Source organism: Narcine bancroftii, chromosome 2 (assembly GCF_036971445.1).
Source record: "Narcine bancroftii isolate sNarBan1 chromosome 2, sNarBan1.hap1, whole genome shotgun sequence".
NCBI classification, from domain to species: Eukaryota; Metazoa; Chordata; class Chondrichthyes; order Torpediniformes; family Narcinidae; genus Narcine; species Narcine bancroftii.
Genome location: NC_091470.1, coordinates 181612432 through 181634079, shown reverse-complemented (window position 1 = coordinate 181634079; position 21648 = coordinate 181612432). Strand labels below are relative to the sequence as shown.

Below are 21648 nucleotides of genomic sequence, written 5' to 3'. Positions count from 1 at the left end.
GTTGGAAGATCTCCACCAACCCCACCGTGAATATCCATCTACCTTTTCAGTTAGCGCAACACTACTGCAGTGACTGCCGTTTGATTTCGGCCCTGTCTGTGAGGAGTTTGAACCTTCTCTCCATGACCTATGTGGGTTTCCACCGGGCACTCTGGTTCACTAAAAACACACCAAAATGGTGGAGGAATTCCATCTTTTCAGTGCCCATCGGAGACAAAGATAGATTGCCGACTTTTTGGGCCTGAGCTGTTTTTTAAGGAATAAGTAGAAATCTAATTTCCTCCCACCCTTCAAAATGTATGGGGGCTGCAGGTTAATTGGGGTATTTAGGTAGCATAGGCTTGTGGGCCAGAAGGGCCTGTTACCATGCTGTATGACTAAATTTAATATGTAAAAATCTGGACAAAATCAAGAAAGGAATACATTGGGTGAATGCGGAGCGTCTTTTGCCCACACTAGGGGAAATAGGTAACCAGTGATTTAAGATTGGGCGGGGGGGGGAAGGCTTGGTCTGAGCTGTATTCACTACTCTACATGAGGAAGGAGGGAAGGCCTTGGTAACAGGGTGGGAGGAGGTGGGTATGGGGGAAAAGATTGCACAGGCCCAAGGATTCTGTTCTATAAGTTCCATGCATTTGGAGGGCAGTGATACATCATTATCCATGGCTTACTCCGACATGCTCCATCCTCTCCCTACCTGCTCCTAGAACCTATTTGTCCTTCTCACCTTCATACCGGCCGCACGATTGGTAGAATTCATCCTCGCATTCGCCAAACAGCTTGGAGTACCACTCTCTCTCAGCACGATCCTCTCCTGCGGTACCCTCCTCCTCGGCCTCTGTCCCTTGGTCCTGCTGACAGGTTGGAAAGAAGACTACATACTGGAACTGTGCAGTGTGGGGAAGAGGAACAGTTTCTCCTTGGCAAGACTCTTAATCTGAACATTATTTATTACTGAATATTTTTTTCTGTATTGCATTGTTTAATTTTTAAATTTAGACATTCAGGCCATTTCGGCCCACGAGTCTGTGCCGCCCAATATATACCCCATTAACCTACTCCCCTAGTATGTTTTGAACTGTGAATAGAAACCGGAACCCCCGGGGAAAACCCATGCAGACACGGGGAGAACGCACAGATTCCTTACAGACCGCAGGATTTGAACCCCGATCACTGGCGCTGTAAAGGCGATATGCTCACTGTTATACCAACCATGCTGACCTTTTACATTTCCTTCTTCACATTTCTCTCTTTTATATATCCATCTATTATTATTTTTGTACCGTTTTGTAGCACTACCAAAAAGAATCTCAAAACACAAGAAATAGGAGCAGGTGGAGGCCATCTAGCTAATTGCACCTGCTCCACCATTCAATCTCCACCTGCCTTTTTCCCATATCCCTTAATTCCCCCACTATGTAAAAATCTATCCAACCTTGTCTTAAATATATTCACTGAGGTCGTCTCCACTGCTTCAATGGGCAGAAAATACCCCACCTTCTGGGAAAAGCAGTTCCTCCTCATCTTCTTCCTAAATCTACTACCCTGAATCTTGAGGCGATGTCCCCTAGTTCTGGTCTCCCCCCTACCAATGAGAACAATCAATACTTCAATGAAGGGCTCAAGCCAGAAACATTGGTTATGTATCTTTATCTTTGCTAAATAGATACTTAAAATGAAACACTGACTGACCTGCTGAGTTTCTCCAGCATTGAGTTTGAAGGGTTGTTTGTGATTTCATGTATGTACTCTAGACAAAATATCTGAACTCTTAACACTCTGCAAAACTTGGGCAGTCGCACCTCCCACGTTACACTGCAATTTTCCACAATGAACACCCACTAACGATGAGATAGTCTAATTGTACTGGACACTAGGGAAGGAGTGAATTACTTCAATGCAGTTCTCCTGATTTCACCATTTTCAGCTTCATTAAACAGTAAAATTCAAGTAACCAGGGAAAAAAAACCCCAGAAAATAAATAAAATACAGAAGTTTAAAATTGGTTCTTCGCTGTTCGTTCTCCACACACAACACAATCTCAAGCAAACAAAAAAAACATGCTTGAATGCCATACCCGTAGGTGCTGAATACCAGATGTTTTACTGTATTTTGTCTGCATTTCACTTATTTAATAAATAGTAAATGAACTGATGGCTTTTCACTTTCAACCACCACAAAAGTGGTATCTTTACTCCATCTACCTTAATAAAGGGCTCAGGCCCAAAATGTTGGTGATGCATCATTACCTTTGCAATATGGAGTACACTCTTTGATCTGCTTTGTGTTTTTACTTCAACCATGGTGTCTACAGACTTCCATGTTTTACATCTGTACTCCAATAAACGTTATCCTCTTGTGAAAGTCCATAGGGTCACAGAGCATGGAAACAGGCTCTTCAGTCTAACTTGTCCATGATGACCAAAGTGCCCCACCCACACTAAATATCGTTGCTCATTACAAGGGGAATATGAATGCAGCATTTTGGTTATACAAGGCATTGGTGAAATTGGATCTGGAGTTAATGCATACAGTTTGGGTCTCCTTAGAGCCAGGTTTTTAATGAACGTGGATATGGAGGAAACTGAGGGATGATAGATTCAGGTGCAATGGACATGACATTGGTAGAACTGCAGCCTCACAGTGTTTCAGTCCTGACCTCTGGTTGCTAAAAGTGTGGAGCCCGAACATTCTCCCAGCGACCATGCCACTGCTCTGCTTCCTTCCACATTGCAAAAATGTGCAGTTGTAGGCTGAGGGGCAGGAGATAGTTTATGGGAATTAATGTAAGAACGGTGGGCTCGGACTGTATCGGAGAATTCCCACGTCCCAAACTTCCAAAATTCAGTTCTCCAAGATAGAAGGTTAACAAAGCCCCCAGAAACAGTGGTTACCTGATACGCTGTCAGTGACCTGAGTATTTCTCTCGGAGTGACCCCATCCTCATTCAACACATCCATGGCAGCAGGGCAATACTTGCTCAGAGGCACCACCAGATCTTCATAGGCTGAGAAAGAGCAATCAGACACGAAAGTTGATTGTCACTCACTGTATCCCACCACGAAGAAGCAAGATCCGTATACCAAGGACTTGAACACAGAATCAGTATTCCACCAGCACAGAGTAAAACGTGTATAATGTGGCTAACCCATTTTATGGAAGAGTTTTTGCTCTGTATCCCACTCATGCTGTTCTTGCCTAGGAGTGTGTGAAGAGCAAGCTTCATTTTGGAGTACACGTACATAATCCTTTAACCAGAACCCTTGGGGACAGTGTGTTTCAGTGCACAAGGTGCTGGAGGAAGAGGCTGCGCCTGGAGCACTGGATGCAGTAAATGACCCCTAAGGATTCACAGGTGGGGCGTTGCTTCACTCGGAGGTGCTGTTTGGGCCCCTAGATGGTGGTGAGGGAGTATGACCTCGTACTGCACCAGATGCCCAGCAGGCCCCCAAACAGTCCTTCCAAGTGAATCTTGTGAATCTGAAGGGTCATCTACTGCATCCAGTGCTCCTGTTGTGGTCTCCTCTAGATGAGAGAGACTGGGAGATCACTTCATTGAGCACCGCGGCTCTGTCTGCCGCAATTGCAATGATCTCCCATGTGGCCACCCATTTCAATTTCTCATCCCATTCCTTTTTGACATGTCTGTCCATGGTCTCATGGATGGTTGGACTGAGACCACCTGCAAATTGGAGGAACCACACCTCATCTTCCGTCTGGGCACCCTCCAACTGGAGGGCATTAACACAGACTTCTCCTGCTTCCGTTAAACCCTGCCAACACCCCCTTCATCTTCCCCTTCCCTTTTCCCTCATCTCCTTTCACAGTGCCAAAAACCAATTCTCATCCTTCCTCTTATTATATCCAATGAACACCTTTTGTCTGTTGGCCTGTACTTCTTCCCCCACCCCTCCCATTTTTCCCCCTCCCTCTCCCGTCTTTAAAGCAGATGCCTTCCTGTTTTTAGCTCATACCTGTACTTTGAAGAAGGGCTCAGACCTGAAATATTGGTAAAATATCTTTACCTTCTATAGGCACTGAGAGACCAGGTGAGTTCGTCCAGCATCTCTATGTGTTTTTAACCACAATCACAGCATCTGCAGATGTTCATGATTCACCCCAGCAAATGCAAACTTCTTTACTTTCATAGAACATCTTCCCTTTGTTTTTAATTTGTACTGTCTTTGAGCTGGGAATATTTTACATTTTAAATTAAGACAAACGGCACGGTAAAGGCCATTTCGAGCCCCTGCCACTCAATTAACCTACAACTCCCTGTATGTTTTGAATGGTGGAAGGAAACCTGAGCCCCTGGGAGACAGAGCGAGAACGTACCAACCTCCTACAGACAGCGAAGGATTCGAAACCCCGTCCCAATCGCTGCCGCTGTAACGATGTCACCCTAATGTGTGACAGGATACCATTGAGGGGGCTTCACTTGATCTCTAACTCCTGATGACTGCAGTTAAAAAGGGAAGCGACCCATAAAGTAACTCAACCATTGCCACCGAGAAAACATCCAAGGAAAGCTGCCCCTCCACGACTAACTCCCACCCTTTAAGTCCATCTTACCTTGCTCTCCCTTCCTCGCTGCCACCCTAGCTGCCAGGTGGAGTGGAGTATTTCCTCCCTGGTCTTGGATCATTGGGTCGGCTCCGTGCCTCAGCAGCAGGCGGGCGGCTGCGCCCTCCCTCCGCGCACAGGCCACATGCAATGGGGTGCGGCCCTTCCGCCCAGTGAAGGTCACCGCCAACTGCCGGTGCTTGTGGAGGTAGGACTTCAGCTTCGGGACACTGCCGTCCTCCACGTAACGCAGCAACTTCCTCTGCTTCCTGGAAAGCATGGCAACAGCCCAACCCCCAGCCTGGTATAAAACACAAGGTTCACTCATGAATAGTGTCCATACAGAAGTGAGAAACCCACGTTTGATATCCAGACAACACTTTTCGTCTGTTAGCCTGTATTTCTCCCCCTCCCATTCGCCCCCTTTTCTCTCCCCAGTCTTTAATGCAGATACCATAGTGAAGCCGTAACTCAAAAATGGAACCATGTACCCCAAATGGTGTGGATTAGCAAGTATTCATGGAACCTACTTCTGTGCAATACAGGAACAGACCTTTCAGCCCACAACAAACAAAATAGCAAATTAAACTGCATCTTTTGCCTGCACATGATCATATCCCCCGCCCCCCCCCCCCCACCCAATCCCTGCATATTCATGCATTTATACAGGAAGGCTCTTAAATGCTACTATTGTATCTGCTTCCACCACTAACCCGAGCAGCCCATTCCAGGCACCTACTACTTTGTGTATTTAAAAAAATGTCCCCTGCATCTCCTTCTCTTCTCCATCCCTCTGTCTTTCTTCCTCCAGCTCTCCACCCCCTTCCCTTTCCTTTCATGGAGCTATCCCCATTTGCTGGCGTGCCCTCCCTTATCCACTGATTACCTCCTGCCTGTGCTCTCCCCCCTAGCCCTCCACCCTACCATTTTGTTTCGGTGCCCCCTGACATTTCACTCATACCTGATGAAACATTGGTTATGTACCTTTACTATATAAAGTCACTGTTTGACCTGCTGAATTTCCTCAACCGTGTTTTTACTTTATCTCCTTCAAACTTTCTCCCTCTCATCTTCAATGAACGTCATCTAGTATTTTTATGCTGGGAAAAAGATTACAACTGTGAGAAACAGAAGTACCTTCACAGATTTCGCTCGAGACAAAAATTGAGAACAAAGAACATTTATTGTACAACAGTGCAAAGTTGGGTGCTTCCCCTTATCCTGGGAATACACACACATACTGGGGCTCACCCAACTTTTATACAGTTCATCTCAGTCTAGAGGTACCCTCCCCCCCCCTAACATTCTTCTGCCTCCTGGATTGGTTTGGCATTTGGTAATTCTGTCTGCCTATGCAGTTTCTGTAAACTGAAAGACCATGGGGTCCCATCATGCTATTATACTTGCGTAACCCTTCCTCACACTCTTATCGGAATTCATCCCTACTCAGCACTTACTTAACTTCCTCTAATCTAGTCTAGTATTCCTTATTTCATTCATACTAGCTTTACTTCCTATATTCTATTATCTTTCATACAACTGTCTGAAATTCAACTGATAAAAACATTTTGACCCAACTCATCCTGGTATTTATCGTCAGCACGTGTTTTTTTTTTGCATTTATTATCCTTTTTAATATTATTTTAGTTGTTACAAAGGACCTGTTCAGCTTCAACAAATGAAAATTTTGGTACACATTGTACCACGGAAATGACAATAAACTCATTATCATACACATCTTCCCCTAAACCAATGTACCCCGTCATGTCCAGTCAGCTGGATCTCAATTTCTCTCAACAGCATACCATCTTCAGTAAAGGAAGTTTCATCCAGGTTTCCTTTTGGAACCTTGCACTTATTACATATCGGTGTGCCTTTAAGTAACACCGCATCTCTCCTCACCTGCCACATCTCTGCGCCTGCCCCAAGGACAAGGAGGTTCAGCTTGGTATATCCAAACTGATTTCCATTTCCGACCATTTAAAGCGATGCTGCCTAATTATACTCAAATTAAACTACAACCACCCCCACTCCCGTACGTCTTGGAAGGTGGGAGGAAACACATGCAGACATGGGGAGAACGCATAAACTTCTCACACTCTTTGTACTTTGAACAACAATTTTGCCATGGATTAAGACTTATTTATTTCCCACGTTCTCCTTATGCCCCAGAAATGTTCAGAGTACCCCAGACATGGTCAAATAAGGTCCTCTTCAGAAACACAGTTGGGTCATGAACAATGTGGGGTATTTAGTATTCGAAAGGCTGGAAACCTAAATAAAACTAGAGGCTCATCGCTTACTTAACAAACAAATGCAACCATTAAAGTGACCAGAAATTAATAAGGAAGGAAAATACGAAAACGCCAACTCATAAATGACTAAGATATACCTGTTGCCCCCGGGGGGAACCAGGTCCGCCAGGGAACGGTGCTGCTCCGAGTAAGGTCCGTGAGAAACAAGGCTCTGGACTATTGTTCCGGCCTCGACGAGAATGTAGAAAGAAGGAAGAGTCAATTAGTCTGCCAGAAGAGACAAATTTCCCCTATCCCAGAATCGAATTACTGACTGTACATTTCTATTGAAATTAAGCATATATATAAAATCAAACTGTAAACTGCCTGGAAATGCTAGTCCACCCTAGTCATCCACTCCTCTACCATTCTGTTGGGCAGAAGTCGAAGTTCAGAGTCCATACATTCTTTTTTCTGCTGGGCGAGAAAGAATGACCACTTATTGGTAATGCAAAAAAAAACCTGTACTCAAGAAGACAAGTAAACAAAGAGAAATGTAAACAAACTGCGCAATACAGAGAGAGAGAGAGAGAGAGAGAGAGAGAAATCAATAAAGTGCAAAAGTAAGTGTCCTGGCTGAGACTTCATGCTGTTCCTGAACCTGGTGGCGTGGGTCTCGTGGCCACCTCTACCTCTTTCCTGATGGCCGCAGCGAGAACACAAGGCGTGGGCCGGGGGCTGTTTTGAAAGGGCAGGTGGAAGGGGGAGCACCCAGAGGAAATCTACGCAGTCACGAGAAGAACGTACAAAACTCCTTACGGACAGTGGCAGATTTTAACCTGGGTCGCTGGCTCTGTAAGAGTGTTGCGCAAGGTGCTTCGCTAACCATGTCACCCATGAAAGGGGAAAGGAGGATCCTTCAAGAGCATTGATGTACAGAGCAATCTTACGGTGTAGGTTCATTGGGTCTATGGCACCTCCTCATTAGTCAGGAAGGGGCAGCAGTGCCAACAAATTCCTAATGCAGTTAAGGACTTCCTTAGTCCTCAACTTAAAGGATTCTTACTGTGAGAAGCAGAGGTGCCTTCACAGACTTCACTCGAGACAAAAATTGAGAACAAAGAAAATTTATTATAATTTTACAACAATGCAAAGTTGGGTGCTTCCCCTTACCCTGGCTATACACACAAATACTGGGGCTTACCCAACTTTTTATACATTCTATTTCAGTACAGAGGTACATTCCCCCTTAACATTCTTCTGCCTCCTGGATTGGTTTAGCATTAGGTAATTCTGCCTACGTGTATTCTAACTTCTTATCAGTTTATGTGCCTTTCTGCAAATTTGTTTATCAGGAAGTGTCATGTCTTTGTTCTTACTCATTAATCAACCCCCAGGACTTGCTAAATCTATTTTCTTACTATCCTGTTTTTGAAGACCCCTATTTTATTATACTTGCTTAACCCTTGTTTAACCCATCATAGTTCATTCTTACTTAGCCCTTGTTTGACTCCTCACAATCCATTCTTATTTCATCCTTGTTTAACCCATCATAATTCATTCTTACTTAGCCCTTGTTTGACTCCTCACAATCCATTCTTACTTACCTCTTGTTTGATCCCTTACATTACTTTTGCACATTAATGATTTGTTTTTTCTCTCCGTATTACAGGTTTAGATTTCTTTATTTGTTTCCATGTTTACATTGTGTACAGTTCTTTTTGCACCATCAGTGAGTGGCCTGGCCTGTGGGAAAAAGAATCTCAGGTTTGTATGTGATGTCTGACAATAAATCTGAAATCTAAATCTAAGGAGGGCAAGGCTATCAGCCCCCATCTTAAAGGTACACAATCATTGAAAAATGAGTGCCCGGGGCTGTTTTGCGAGAAGAGCAGGAGACACCTCAAACATAAGAAATAGGAGCAGGAGTCGGCCCTTTGGCGCCCTGAACTTGATCTACAATTCAGTGAGATTGTGGCTCCACTTATCCACCTTTTCCCCATAACGCTTAATTCCCCTGCGTGTAAGGCTGGCACAGTTAGTGTAGCTGTTACAACGCCAGGTCCGGGGTTCGAAATTTGCACTGTCTGTAAGGAGTTTGCATGTTCTCCCTGTGCTTGCATAGGTTTCCTCCAGGTCACTGGTTTCTTCCCACCTTTCAAAATGTGCCGGGGTTGTAGGTCAATTGGGTGTAATTGGACAGCATTTGTTTATGGGCTGAAAGGACCTGTTACCATGCCATGTGTCTAAATTTAAAAAAGATCGCACAAAAGTGCAAGATCAGTTGGTACAAGACAAAGGCGATATAATTTTATGAGTGTGAGGTTAATTTAGGAGTCTGATTACAGAAGGCAAGACTCTGTCCTAGAATCCTGTGGCGCATGATCTCACACGTGAATCTTCTTCCCAATGGGAGGGGGTGAAGAGAGTGTGGCCGGGGTGGGATGTCTTTTAATTTGTTGGCTGCTTCTCCAAAATAGCGGGAGTAGTAGGTGGAGCCGATAGAGGGTTGGTGGTTTATGTGGTGGCCTGAGCCACGTTCGCAATCTTTTGCAGTTTTGTGTAGCCTGGGACAGTGCAGTTGCTATCCCATGCATTGTTGCACCCTGACAGGATGCTTTCTAAGTTTTTGCGGGATTCAAGTGACATGCAAAATTTGCATCCTTGAGCTTCCTGGGCATCGCATTAAGCTAGGTGGTCCATGACAGATCAGGGCGCCGTGTTTAGTGTAGCGGTGGGTGCCATGCTATTACAGCTCCAGCAACCAGGGTGTGAATCCTGCGCCGTCTGTAAGCAGTTTGTAGGTTCTCCCCGTATCTGCGTGGGTTTTCCCCGGGGGCTCCGGTTTCCTCCCACAGTTTGAAATGTACCAGGGGTTGTAGGTCAATTGGATGTAATTGGGCACACGGGCTCATGGACCTAAATGGCTTGTTACCATGCCGTATGGCTAACTTTAAAATTTTTATTTAAATTTAAACATTTAAATTTCAATCAGAACCAGGTTTATTATCATGAACAAGCGTCACAAATATTGTTGTTTTGTGGTAGAGGTATTATGCATTAAAAATGCAAATTACATTTCTATAAATACAACATGTAAAAATAAATAAAGTGGAGATGAAGAGCATAAAGGTGAGGTCGTGTCTGTGGTTCATTGTTCAGAAATCTGATGGCAGAGGGGAAGAAGCTGTTTTTGTAGCATAGATCTTTGATCAGGCTCCTGTACGTCTTTCCTGATGGTAGCAGTGTGAAGAGGGCATGGCCTGGGTGGTGAGGGATTTTTGTTGCTTTGCTCAGACCCTGCCTCTTGTAGATGTCCTTGACGGAGTGAAGACTGGTGCCCGTGATATCGCAGGCCGAGTTCTCAACCCTCTGGAGTCTGTTCCTGTAGAATGCTTTCCAAGGTACAGCTTCTTCCTGTCTGCCATCAGGTTTCTGAATGGACAGTGAACCACAAACACTACTTCACTTTCTCCTATTTTCTTCCACTATTTATTTATTTTTGTAATAAATGCTGCTGAAAAATAATGAATTTCGTGACAATAAATTCTGATTCTGTAAAAATTTGCAAGAATCTTTGGTGACATAGAAAGGCAGACAGTCTGGTTGCATTACTGTCTGGTACGGAGGTGCCAATGCTCAGGACAGGGAGAAACTCCAGAGGGTTATTAATTGATGAGAGACATCAAGGGCACCAGTCTTCGTTCCATCAAGGACATCTAACACGAGGTGATATCTGGAGAAAGCAGCCTTTATCTTCAAGGACCCCCACCACCCAGGCCACGCCATCTTCACACTGCAACCGTCGGGAGGGTGGTACAGGACCCTGAAGATTAGCACGCAGCAGCACAAGGACAGCATCTCTCTCTCTGCTATCAGATTTGTGAATAGACAATGAGCGGCAGACCTGAGCTTACTTTCTCCTATTTTCTTGAACTATTTATTTATCTTTTTTTAAATAATTTTTTATTTTTCACACTGTGAACCATATCAACCAAAATATATACAAATGTTTCTCATTAAATATACACAGTGGCATTTTCTCCATTTTTTTCCCCTTCCCACCTCCCCTTCCAAAACCAATAAATAGTCAACATATACAATACAATAAAACCATTAAACAATGTCATCACACAATGAAAAATAAACAAAAAAACCGTGTCATCTACTTTTACACACTGGATCAAGTCGTTTTGTCTTCTTATCATTTTAGGGTATGGAGGTCCGAGGCAAGCCCTCTCTGTTATGTTCCATGTATGGTTCCCAAATTTGTTCAAATAATGTGACTATTTTTTAAATTATATGTTATTTTTTCCACTGGAATACATTTATTCATTTCCATGTACCATTGGTGTACTCTCAGGCTCTCTTCCATTTTCCAAGTTGACATTATACATTTTTTTGCTACTGCTAAGGCTATCATAATAAATCTTTTTTTGTGCTCCATCCAAATCGAGTCCAAGTTCTTTACTTCTTATATTTCTTAGAAGAAAGATCTCTGGATTTTTTGGTATGTTGCTTTTTGTGATTTTATTTAATACCTGATTTAGATCTTCCCAAAACTTTTTCACTTTCTCACATGCCCAAATTGCATGTACTGTTGTTCCCATTTCCTTCTTACAGTGAAAACATCTGATAATGTTAGATCCCATTTATTTAACTTTTGGGGTGTTTTATATAGCCTGTGTAACCAATTATATTGCATCATGCGTAACCTCATATTTATTATATTTCTCATAGTTTCAGAGCATAACTTTTCCCATATTTCATTTTTTATCTTTATGTTTAAATCTTCTTCCCATTTTTGTTTGGTTTATAGAAAAAGATGAAATAAGCTTTCTCTTGCAGCTTGATGTACATGTTTGTTATAAATCTTTTTATTATTGTTGTTTCTGTAATCACATATTCAAAGCTGCTTCCTTCTGATAATCTCAGTCTGCTTCCCAATTTGTCCTTTAAGTAGGTTTTCAGTTGGTGGTATGCAAACATTGTACTATGAGTTATTCCATATTTGTACTTCATTTGTTCAAATGATAATAAATTATTTCACAAAAAACAATTTTCTAATCTTTAAATTCCTTTTCTCTCCCATTCTCTAAAGGAAAGGTTATCTATTGTGAAAGGGATTAGTTGATTTTGCATCAATAATAATTTTGGTAGTTGGTAATTTTTTTTTTACCTTGCTACATGAATCTTCTTCCATATGTTGAGTAAATGGTGCAGGACTGGTGAACTTCTATATTGCACCAGTTTTTCATCCCACTTAAAAAGTATATGTTCTGGTACCTTCTCCCCTATTTTATCTCGCTCTATCTTGGTCCAATCTGGTTTTTCCCCTTGTTTGATAAAAATCTGATAGATACCTTAATTGTGCTGCTCTATAATAATTTTTAAAGTTTGGTAGCTGCAAACCACGTTGTTTGTACCATTCTGTTAATTTATCTAGTGCTTTCCTCAGTTTTCCCCCCTTTCCATAAGAATTTCCTTATTATTCTCTTTAGTTCATTGAAGAATTTCTCTGTTAAGGGAATTGGTAATGATTGAAATAGGTATTGTATCCTTGGGAAGATATTCATTTTAATGCAATTTACCCTCCCTATCAGTGTTAGTAATTCTTTCCAATGTTCTAAGTCATCCTGTAATTTCTTCATTAATGGCTGATAATTTAATTTGTATAGGTGGCCTAAATTATTATCTAATCTAATACCTAGGTATTGGTTTGCTTGTGTTTGCCATTTAAATGGTGATTCTTTTTTAAACTCTGTGTAATCCGCATTATTCATTGGCATTGCTTCACTTTTATTTGCGTTGATCTTGTATCCCGATATTTCTCCATATTCCTTCAATTTCTTATGTGGTTCCTTTATTGATATTTCTGGTTCTGTTAAGTATACAATGATGTCATCTGCAAATAAACTGATTTTATATTCCTTCTCCTTTATTTTTATCCCTTTTATTTTATTTTCTGTTCTTATCAGTTCTGCCAATGGTTTTATTGCTAAAGCAAACAGTGAGGGAGATAGTGGACATCCCTGTCTATTGACCTACTTAATTTAAATTGGTTTGATACATATCCATTTACTGTCACCTTCGCCAATGGTCCCTTATATTATGCTTTAATCCAATTAATATATTTTTTCTGGTAGGTTGAACCTCTGTAATACTTTGAATAAATAATTCCATTCTACCCTGTCAAAGGCTTTCTTTCTCTGCATCTAAAGCAACAGCCACTGTTGGTATCTTATTTCCTTTTACTGCATGGATTAAGTTAATGAACTTACAGACATTGTCCGTTGTTCGTCTTTTCTTAATAAATCCAGTTTGTTCTTGTTTTACTATTTTTGGTACTCAGTCGGTCAATCTGTTTGCTAATAGTTTTGCTATAATCTTACAATCTGAATTAAGTAGAGATATTGGTCTATATGATGCTGGTGTTAGTGGATCCTTCCCCATCTTTGCTATTACTGTAATTATTGCTGTTTTACATGAATCTGGCAAGCTTTGTGTTTCTTCTATCTGGTTCATTACTTCCAGGAGAGGAGGAATTAATAACTCTTTAAATGTTTTATAGAATTCTATTGGGAGTCCATCCTCTCCAGGCATTTTATTGTTCGGTAGCTTTTTTAATATATCCTGTATTTCCTCTACTTCAAATGGTTTTATCAATTTGTTTTGCTCCTCTTTTGCAATTTCGGTGGTTCAATTTTGACAAAAAACATCTATTTTGTCTTCTTTCCCTTCGTTCTCAGTTCAGTATAATTGTTCATGGAATTCCTTAAAGTTTTCATTGATCTCTGTTGGGTTATATGTAATTTCTTTGTCCTGTTCCCTTGATGCCAATACAGTTCTTTTAGCTTGTTCTGTTTTAAGTTGCCAGGCTAGTATTTTGTGCGTTTTTTTCTCCTAGCTTGTAATACTTCTGCTTCATTTTCATTATGTTCTTCTCCACCTTATACGTTTGTAATGTTTTGTATTTTATTTTTTTGTCCGCCAATTCTCTCCTTTTCGTTATATCATTCCATTTTACTAGTTCCTTTTCTGTACTTACTATCTCCCTTTCCAACTGCTCTATTTCCCGATTGTAGTCCTTTTTCATCTTAGTTACATAACTTATTATCTGCCCTCTAATGAAGGCTTTCATTGTGTCCCATAATATAAATTTGTCTTTCACTGATTCCGTATTTATTTCAAAGTACATTTTAATTTGGCATTCAATAAATTATCTAAATTCCTGTCTTTTAAGTAGCATGGAGTTTAATCTCCATCCATATGTTCTTGGTGGGATATCCTCCAGTTCTATTGCTAATAACAAGGATGAATGATCAGATAAGAATCTAGCTTTATATTCTGTTTTCCTAACTCTCCCTTGAATATGGGCTGACAACAGGAACAGGTCAATCCTAGAGTATGTTTTATGTCTACTCAAATAATATGAGTATTCCTTCCCCTTTGGGTGTTGCCTCCTCCATATATGCAAAAGTTTCATTTCTTGCATTGATTTAACCATAAATTTGGCTACTTTGTTCTTTTTGCTTGTCTTTTGACCAGTTTTATCCACCTTTTGATCCAAATTAAGGTTAGAATTCCCTCCTATCAATATATTCCCATGCATATCTACAATCTTCAAAAAAATATCTTGCATAAACTTTTGAGCCTCTTCATTAGGTGCATGTAAATTGACCAAATTCCAGAATTCTGATTATATCCAACAGTTCATCATTACATACCTCCCTGCTGGATCTATTATTTCCTCCTCTATTTTGATTGGTACATTTTTATTAATTAATATAGCTACACCTCTGGCATTTGAATTATCTGATGCTGCCATTACGTGCCCTTAATTTGTTATGTTCCGCTTCAGTTAGATGTGTTTCCTGCACAAATGCTATATCTATTTTTTCATTTTTCAGTAAATTTAATAGCCTATTCCTTTTGATTTGGTTATGTATTCCATTAATATTTATAGTCATATAGTTCAACATGGCCATCTCATACTCTGTTTACACTTCATTTCTGCTTCCTCACCACCACCTTTCCCCTTTTCCCCATTTTCATCTCTCAGTTTTCCTTTTTTGAACTCAATGTATGACAACACATTTAAAACATAAAATACTTCAACCACTCCTACATCTAAAATTCCTTTAACCCCAAGTGCCCTCCCTCTCTGAGTCACCCCTTGTCCCTTGCCAGACCACCACAACTCCCCTCTCCATTCGGATTGTGAACCCTTTCTCAAGTGTCAACTGATTTTGCAGTGACTGTTATTCTCTCCCATCCAACCCCATCCAGAAAAGACTTTTATCTTTACATTTAAACAAAGCTTACCCTCTTTTCTTCTTTTTTACATCCCCTTCCTTTTATCCCCCTCTTCCTTACTTCCCTTTTCTTTCCCTTCTTTAGTTCTTGCTTATACATTATTTTGACATCTTTATATGTAGTTTGTCATTAGGCCTTCTCCTCTCTCTTCCAGCATCTTTCCTTCTTTTTTTCCCCCATTTTGGTTTTTCCTTCTTAGGTGCAATTTTCTTTCTTTTCTCCACACCGTTATCTTTTATTTGTTGTGTTTTGTTTTTCTTGAGCTTTGCATTTATTTCACTTTATTTCTTCTTTTCTGGAGAGGGCTGGTATTCTCCCACCGGTCACTACTCCATCACATGACTCCTCCCCCCTTCATTTTTTATCTTTATGTTTAAATCCTTTTCCCACTTTTGTTTAGGTTTATAGCTTATTTCATCATTTTCCTTATCTTGTATCTTAATGTACATGTTAGTTATAAATCTTTTAATGATCATTGTGTTTGTAATCAATCACATATTCCAAGCTGCTTCTTCTGGTAATCTCAGTCTGTTTCTCAATTTATCCTTTAAATAAGCTTTCAGTTGATGATATGCAAACATTGTTCCATGAGTTATTCCATATTTGTACTTCAACTGTTTAAATGTTAATAAATTATTTCCCAAAAAAAAAATTTTCTATTCTTTTGATTCCTTTTCTCTCCCATTCTCTATCAACGTTAGCGGTAATTCTTTCCAATGTTCTAAGTCTTCCTGAAATTTCTTTATTAGTGGCTTATAATTTAGTTTGTACAGGTGGCTTAAGTTATTATCTAATCTGATACCTAGGTATCGGATTGCTTGTGTTTGCCATTTAAATGGTGATTATTTTTTAAATTCTGTATAATCCACATTACTCATTGGCATCACTTCACTTTTATTTGCGTTGATCTTGTACCCCGATATTTCTCCGTACTCCTTCAATTTCTTATGTAATTCTTTTATTGATATTTCTGGTTCTGTTAAGTATACAATGATGTCATCTGCAAATAAACTGATTTTATACTCCTCCTTTATTTTTATCCTTTTTATTTTATTTTTTGTTCTTATCAGTTATGCCAATGTTTCTATTGCTAAGGTGAACAATGAGGGGGATAATGGACATCCATGTCTCGTTGACCTACTTAATTTAAATTGGTTCGATACATATCTATTTACTGTTACCTTCGCCAATGGTCCATTATATAATGCTTTAATCCAATTAATATATTTTTCTGGTAGACTGGAATTATTTATTTAAAGTATTATAGATGTTCATTCTACTCTGTCAAAGGCTTTTTCTGCATCTAAAGCAATAGCCACTGTTGGCTTTTTATATCCTTGAACTGCATTAATTAGATTAATAAATTTACAGACATTATTCGCTGTTTGTCTTTTCTTAATAAATACAGTTTGATCTTGTTTTACTATTTTTGGTACACAATCGGCCAATCTGTATGCTAATAAATTCGTTATTATCTTATATTATGAGATAAGTAGAGATATTGGTCTGTATGATGTTGGTGTTAATAGATCCTTCCCCGACTTTGGTATTACTGTAATTATTGCTGTCTTACATGAATCTGGAAAGTTTTGGGTTTCTTCTCTCTGGTGCATTACTTCCAGGAGAGGAGGTATTAATAACTCTTTAAATGTTTTATAGAATTCTATTGGAAATCCATCCTCTCCTGGCGTTTTATTGTTTGGCAGCTTTTTTAATATATCCTGTACTTCCTCTATTTTAAATGGTTTCAATACATTGTTTTGTTCCTCTTCTTGTAATTTCGGCAGTTCAATTTTAGCTAAAAACTCTTCTACTTTATCATCTTTCCCCTCGTTCTCAGTTTGGTATAATTGTTCATAAAATTCCTTAAAGGTCTCATTAATCTCTATTGGGTTATATGTAATTTGTTTGTCCTTTTTCCTTGATGCCAATACAGATCCTTTAGCTTGTTCTGTTTTAAGTTGCCAGGCTAATATCTTATGTGTTTTTTCTCCTAGTTCGTAATAGTTTTGCTTTATTTTCATTATATTCTTCTCCACCTTATACGTTTGTAATGTTTCGTATTTTATTTTTTTGTCTGCCAATTCTCTCCTTTTTGTTATATCATTCCATTTTACTAGTTCCTTTTCTGTACTTACTATCTCCCTTTCCAACTGCTCTATTTCCCGACTGTAGTCCTTTTTCATCTTAGTTACGTAACTTATTATCTGCCCTCTAACGAAGGCTTTCATTGCGCCCCATAATATAAATTTGTCTTTCACTGATTCAGTGTTTATTTCAAAATATGTTTAAATTTGGCATTGAATAAACTCTCTAAATTCCTGCCTTTTAAGTAGCATGGAGTTTAACCTCCATCTATATGTTCTTGGTGAGATGTCCTCCAATTCTATTGCTAATAACAGGGGTTAATGATCAGATAGTAATCTAGCTTCATATTCAGTTTTCCTAACTCTCCCTTGAATATGGGCCGACAACAAAAACATATCAATCCTTGAGTATGTTTTATGCCTAGATGAATAATATGAGTATTCCTTCTCTCTTGGGTGCTGCCTCCTCCATATATCCAAAAGTTTTATTTCCTGCATTGATTTAACCATAAATTTGGCCTTTTTGCTTGCCTTTTGTCCAGTTATATCCAACATTGGATCCAAATTAAGGTTAAAATCTCCTCCTATCAATATATTTTCTTGTGTATCTACCATCTCAAAAAATTTTTCCTTAATAAACTTTTGATCCTCCTCATTAGGTGCACATATATTGAGCAAATTCCAAAATTCTGAATATATCAGACACTTTATCATTACATACCTCCCTGCTGGATCTATTATTTCCTCCTCTATTTTGATTGGTACATTTTTATTAATTAATATAGCTACACCTCTGGCATTTGAATTATATGATGCCGCCATTACGTGCCCTTAATTTGTTATGTTCCACTTCAGTTAGATGCGTTTCCTGCACAAATGCTATATCTATTTTTTCTTTTTTCAGTAAATTTTATAGCCTCTTCCTTTTAATTTGGTTATGTATTCCATTAATATTTATAGTCATATAATTCAGCGTGGCCATTTCATATCCTGTTTACACCTCTTTTTCGCTTCCTCACCATCACCATCCCCCTTTTCCACATTTTTACCTCTCACTTTTCACTTTTTAAACTCAATGTACGACAGCACATTTAAAACATAAAATACTTCAACAACTCCCACATCCAATATTCCCTTAACCCCAAATATCCACCCCCTCTCTGAGTTGCCCCTTATCTCTTCCTGGGCAACCACAACTCCCCTTTCCATTTGGATTGCGATCCTGTTTGCAAACGTCAACTGATTTTGCAGTGACGCATATTCTCTCCCGCCCAACCCCCCCCGAGAAAAGACTTTTTAAAAAAATACACATATAACAAAGTTCTACATTTTTTCCTTCCCTTCTCTTTTCCTTCTTTAGTTCTTTACACATACATTGTTTATACATCTTTATATATACTTTATCGCCATTCTTCATTCTTATTACATCTCTTCATCTCTCCTTCTGTTCTGCAAACATTCTGCAAATTCTTGTGCTTCCTCCGGATCTGAGAACAGTCTATTTTGCTCCTTGGGGATAAATATTTTAAGCACAGCTGGATGTCTTAACATGAATTTATAACCTTTTTTGCATCGGATCGATTTTGCAGTATTAAACTCCTTCCTCTTTTTTAAGAGTTCAAAACTTATTTCTGGATAAAAAAATATTTTTTGACCCTTGTATTCCAATGGTTTATTATCTTCTTTAATTTTATTCCTTGCCCGTTCCAGTATATTTTCTCTTGTCGTATATATCAAAAATTTTACTAAGATAGATCTTGGTTTTTGATGTATCTGTGGTTTCGAAGCTAGTGTTCTGTGTGCCCTTTCTACTTCCTTTTCTTCCTGCATTTCTGTCATTCGCAGGACCTTCGGGATCCATTCTTTTATAAATTCCTTCATATCTGTGCCTTCTTCATCTTCCTTCAGGCCCACTATTTTTATGTTGTTTTGCCTACTATAATTTTCCAACATAACCGTGTCCGGACCCTCAAAATCTTCTGGTAGACCAACAATTTGAACATTATTCCTTCGTCGTTGATTCTCCAACTCATCACTTTTCTTCATTAAATCATTTCTCTGAATTTCCCATCCAGTGAATGAATCCTCCATCTGACCCATCTTCTCTTTACATTAACCATATAACTAACCATATTGTTCCACATCATCTTTACAATCATGAAAATCTTCCTCAATTTATCTTGTACCTTGAACTAACAATTTCTGAGAATTAACTTCATTAAGATTTTCCACTTTACAGGAAGAAGTGAATCTGTTGCATTGTTCAAGTGAACCGGCATGGACTTGAAGGGCCGACATGGCCTATTTCCACGCTGTAAACAATCATATGGTTATATCAATTTTCTGAGCTAACAACTCGTGTCTCTATAATTTTGTCACTTTTTTCCCGATTTTCCTCTTAAGTTGTTTACTTCCATTTCTACGGCCATTTCTCGTTCTTCCAAATTTTCTACTCTTTTCCATATTTCTGTCATGACTATTTGTAATCTTTGCATTTTATCTTCTGTTCTTTTCATTTTTCGTTTAATTCCACTAAATTCTAATGACAACCATTCTTTCAATGCTCTCATTTGGTCTTCAAAAAAAAAAACTTTATCTATGTTCTGTGCATTTGTTTTACCTTCTATCTCTCTGTGAAGATCTTGGTCCTTTTCTTGTGTCTGTACCTATGTTTGTGTCTTCTTCTCTTCTTTGTATCTGTGTCTCTTCTGATTTTCCTGATGAGTTGCTTGTCTCACTTTGTAGGGCCTCTTCTTGCTTGGCCTCTTGCTGTTGGTCCTCTCCTTCTGAGCTGCTCATCTGTTGAGCCTCCTGCTGCTGCTCCTCTTGCCATTCACCCCGTCGACTTTCTTTCTCACCTGGTACTTCACTCTCTCTCCTGCCGCTTTCCTCATCTTCCAGCTGGTGTCGGGCGTCCCTCAGCTGGTCACGCCGTGGTGGCCCGCTCCTCAGCTGAGTCCCCCTCCCATCGGTATTTTCCTTCTCCTTAGATTGCGCACTTTTTTTTGGCTCAGAAAGCCATCTTTGCAGTCCACCGGTCAGGGGGGGGTCGCAACTCCGCAGGGCCGACACCAACCTCGGAAATTAGACGCTCTTCTCCACCACGGCTCCCTGATCTTTCGTGCAGGTAAGGCCTTCTTTCCTTTCCGGTGTCTTTTCTTCTTTTTTTCCCGTTGTTTTTACTTTTTCATTCTTAGGTGCCATTTTCTTTCTCTTCTATGAAACTTTATCTTTTATATTTTATATTTGTTGAACTTGGTCTTTTCTTGACTTTTTTTCTTCTTTTCTGGAGAGGGCTGGTTTTACCTGTCAAGGCACTACTCCATCACATGACTCCTCAACTATTTATTTATCTTTGAAGAGGGAAAATCTTGTGATACAGTGTGGTAGCAACCTGAGTCTCAATGTGAACAAGATAAAGGAGATGATCATGGACTTCAGGAGGACCAGGAACAACCACCCTCCGCTTCACATCAACAACTCTGTTGTAAAGAGTGGAGAGCATCAAGTTCCTTTGAGTGTCCCTTCCCCTTCCCCCCCCCAATTGACATAATCTACCGGGATCAATGTCTTAAGAGAGAGTGCAAAATCATTGAAGACCCCTTCACTCTGCACACAGCATCTTTCAGCTGCTCCCATCAGGGAAGAGATACAGGAGTATCAGAGCCAGCACCACCAGGCTGAGGAACAGCTTCTTCTGTTATGAGCCAGGAGGACCCCAAAACCCAGCAGCAATAGATATTCACTAAGACAAATGGTTACTTAAACAAAAGTTGCTTTTAATTATCTTTAAACGTGAAAACAGAATCACACTTTAACTTAACTAACCTAACTTAACCTCCTTCTAATTCTAAGCTCACATGTGAGTAATGTGTAAGTTCAGAAAAGTTCTTTGGTTCACAGTCTAATCTCACTTCTCATTCTTCCAAGTTCACTGGCTGCAGGCAATTTTTATATTGTGCGCAGAATTTAACATTTATTAAGTTCACCAGGCTTTGGTGCTTGAAAGATAAATGGTTACCGCTTAGGAAGGTTCTTGTCCGTTTTCAGAGAGAGATTTGTTGTTCCAGGACATCCACAACTGACGTACTTCCATCAGCCACTTCAGTGTCTTGCTGATGAAACTTGCCCCTTCAGGGTCCTCCAGATGATAACCTCTTTCTTTCAGGTACCACAGAGTTTGTTTTTGTTTCTCTTATTCCAAGTGTAACATTATACAGCCAGTTCTCTCTTCTTGCAAGAACAACAAAGGCTTTGACCAGGCCATCATCCAAAATGGGGCTTTCCACAAGCTTGTCCTGTTTCAGTCCCAGCTGCTTCTGCTGGCTGTAACACTGTACAAGTGATCTCTGTGTGTCTCCCTCTGAGAGAAAATCTGTTTGACTCTCTCTGCTTGCAAACCACATGATCCTCTGAGAACAGCTCCAGACAATCTGCAGCTCCATCAA

The 21648-nt window shown here is 39.8% G+C and overlaps 1 protein-coding gene across 6 annotated transcripts in view; it reads right to left on the bottom strand.

Moving 5' to 3' along the window:
- nfkbil1 (nuclear factor of kappa light polypeptide gene enhancer in B-cells inhibitor-like 1) overlaps positions 1–21648 on the bottom strand; it is a 32416-nt gene that overhangs the window by 3908 nt on the left and 6860 nt on the right. The window contains exons 1-6 of one of the 6 annotated variants that reach the window (XM_069919486.1): positions 7224–7609; positions 6956–7047; positions 5548–5663; positions 4573–4864; positions 2895–3007; positions 728–854 (exon numbers count right to left, since the gene is read on the bottom strand). In XM_069919486.1, the coding sequence (XP_069775587.1) occupies positions 728–854; positions 2895–3007; positions 4573–4843 (511 nt within the window). In that variant the 5' untranslated portion in view covers positions 4844–4864; positions 5548–5663; positions 6956–7047; positions 7224–7609. The other 5 variants (XM_069919483.1, XM_069919485.1, XM_069919482.1 and 2 more) reach the window with 5 other exon arrangements.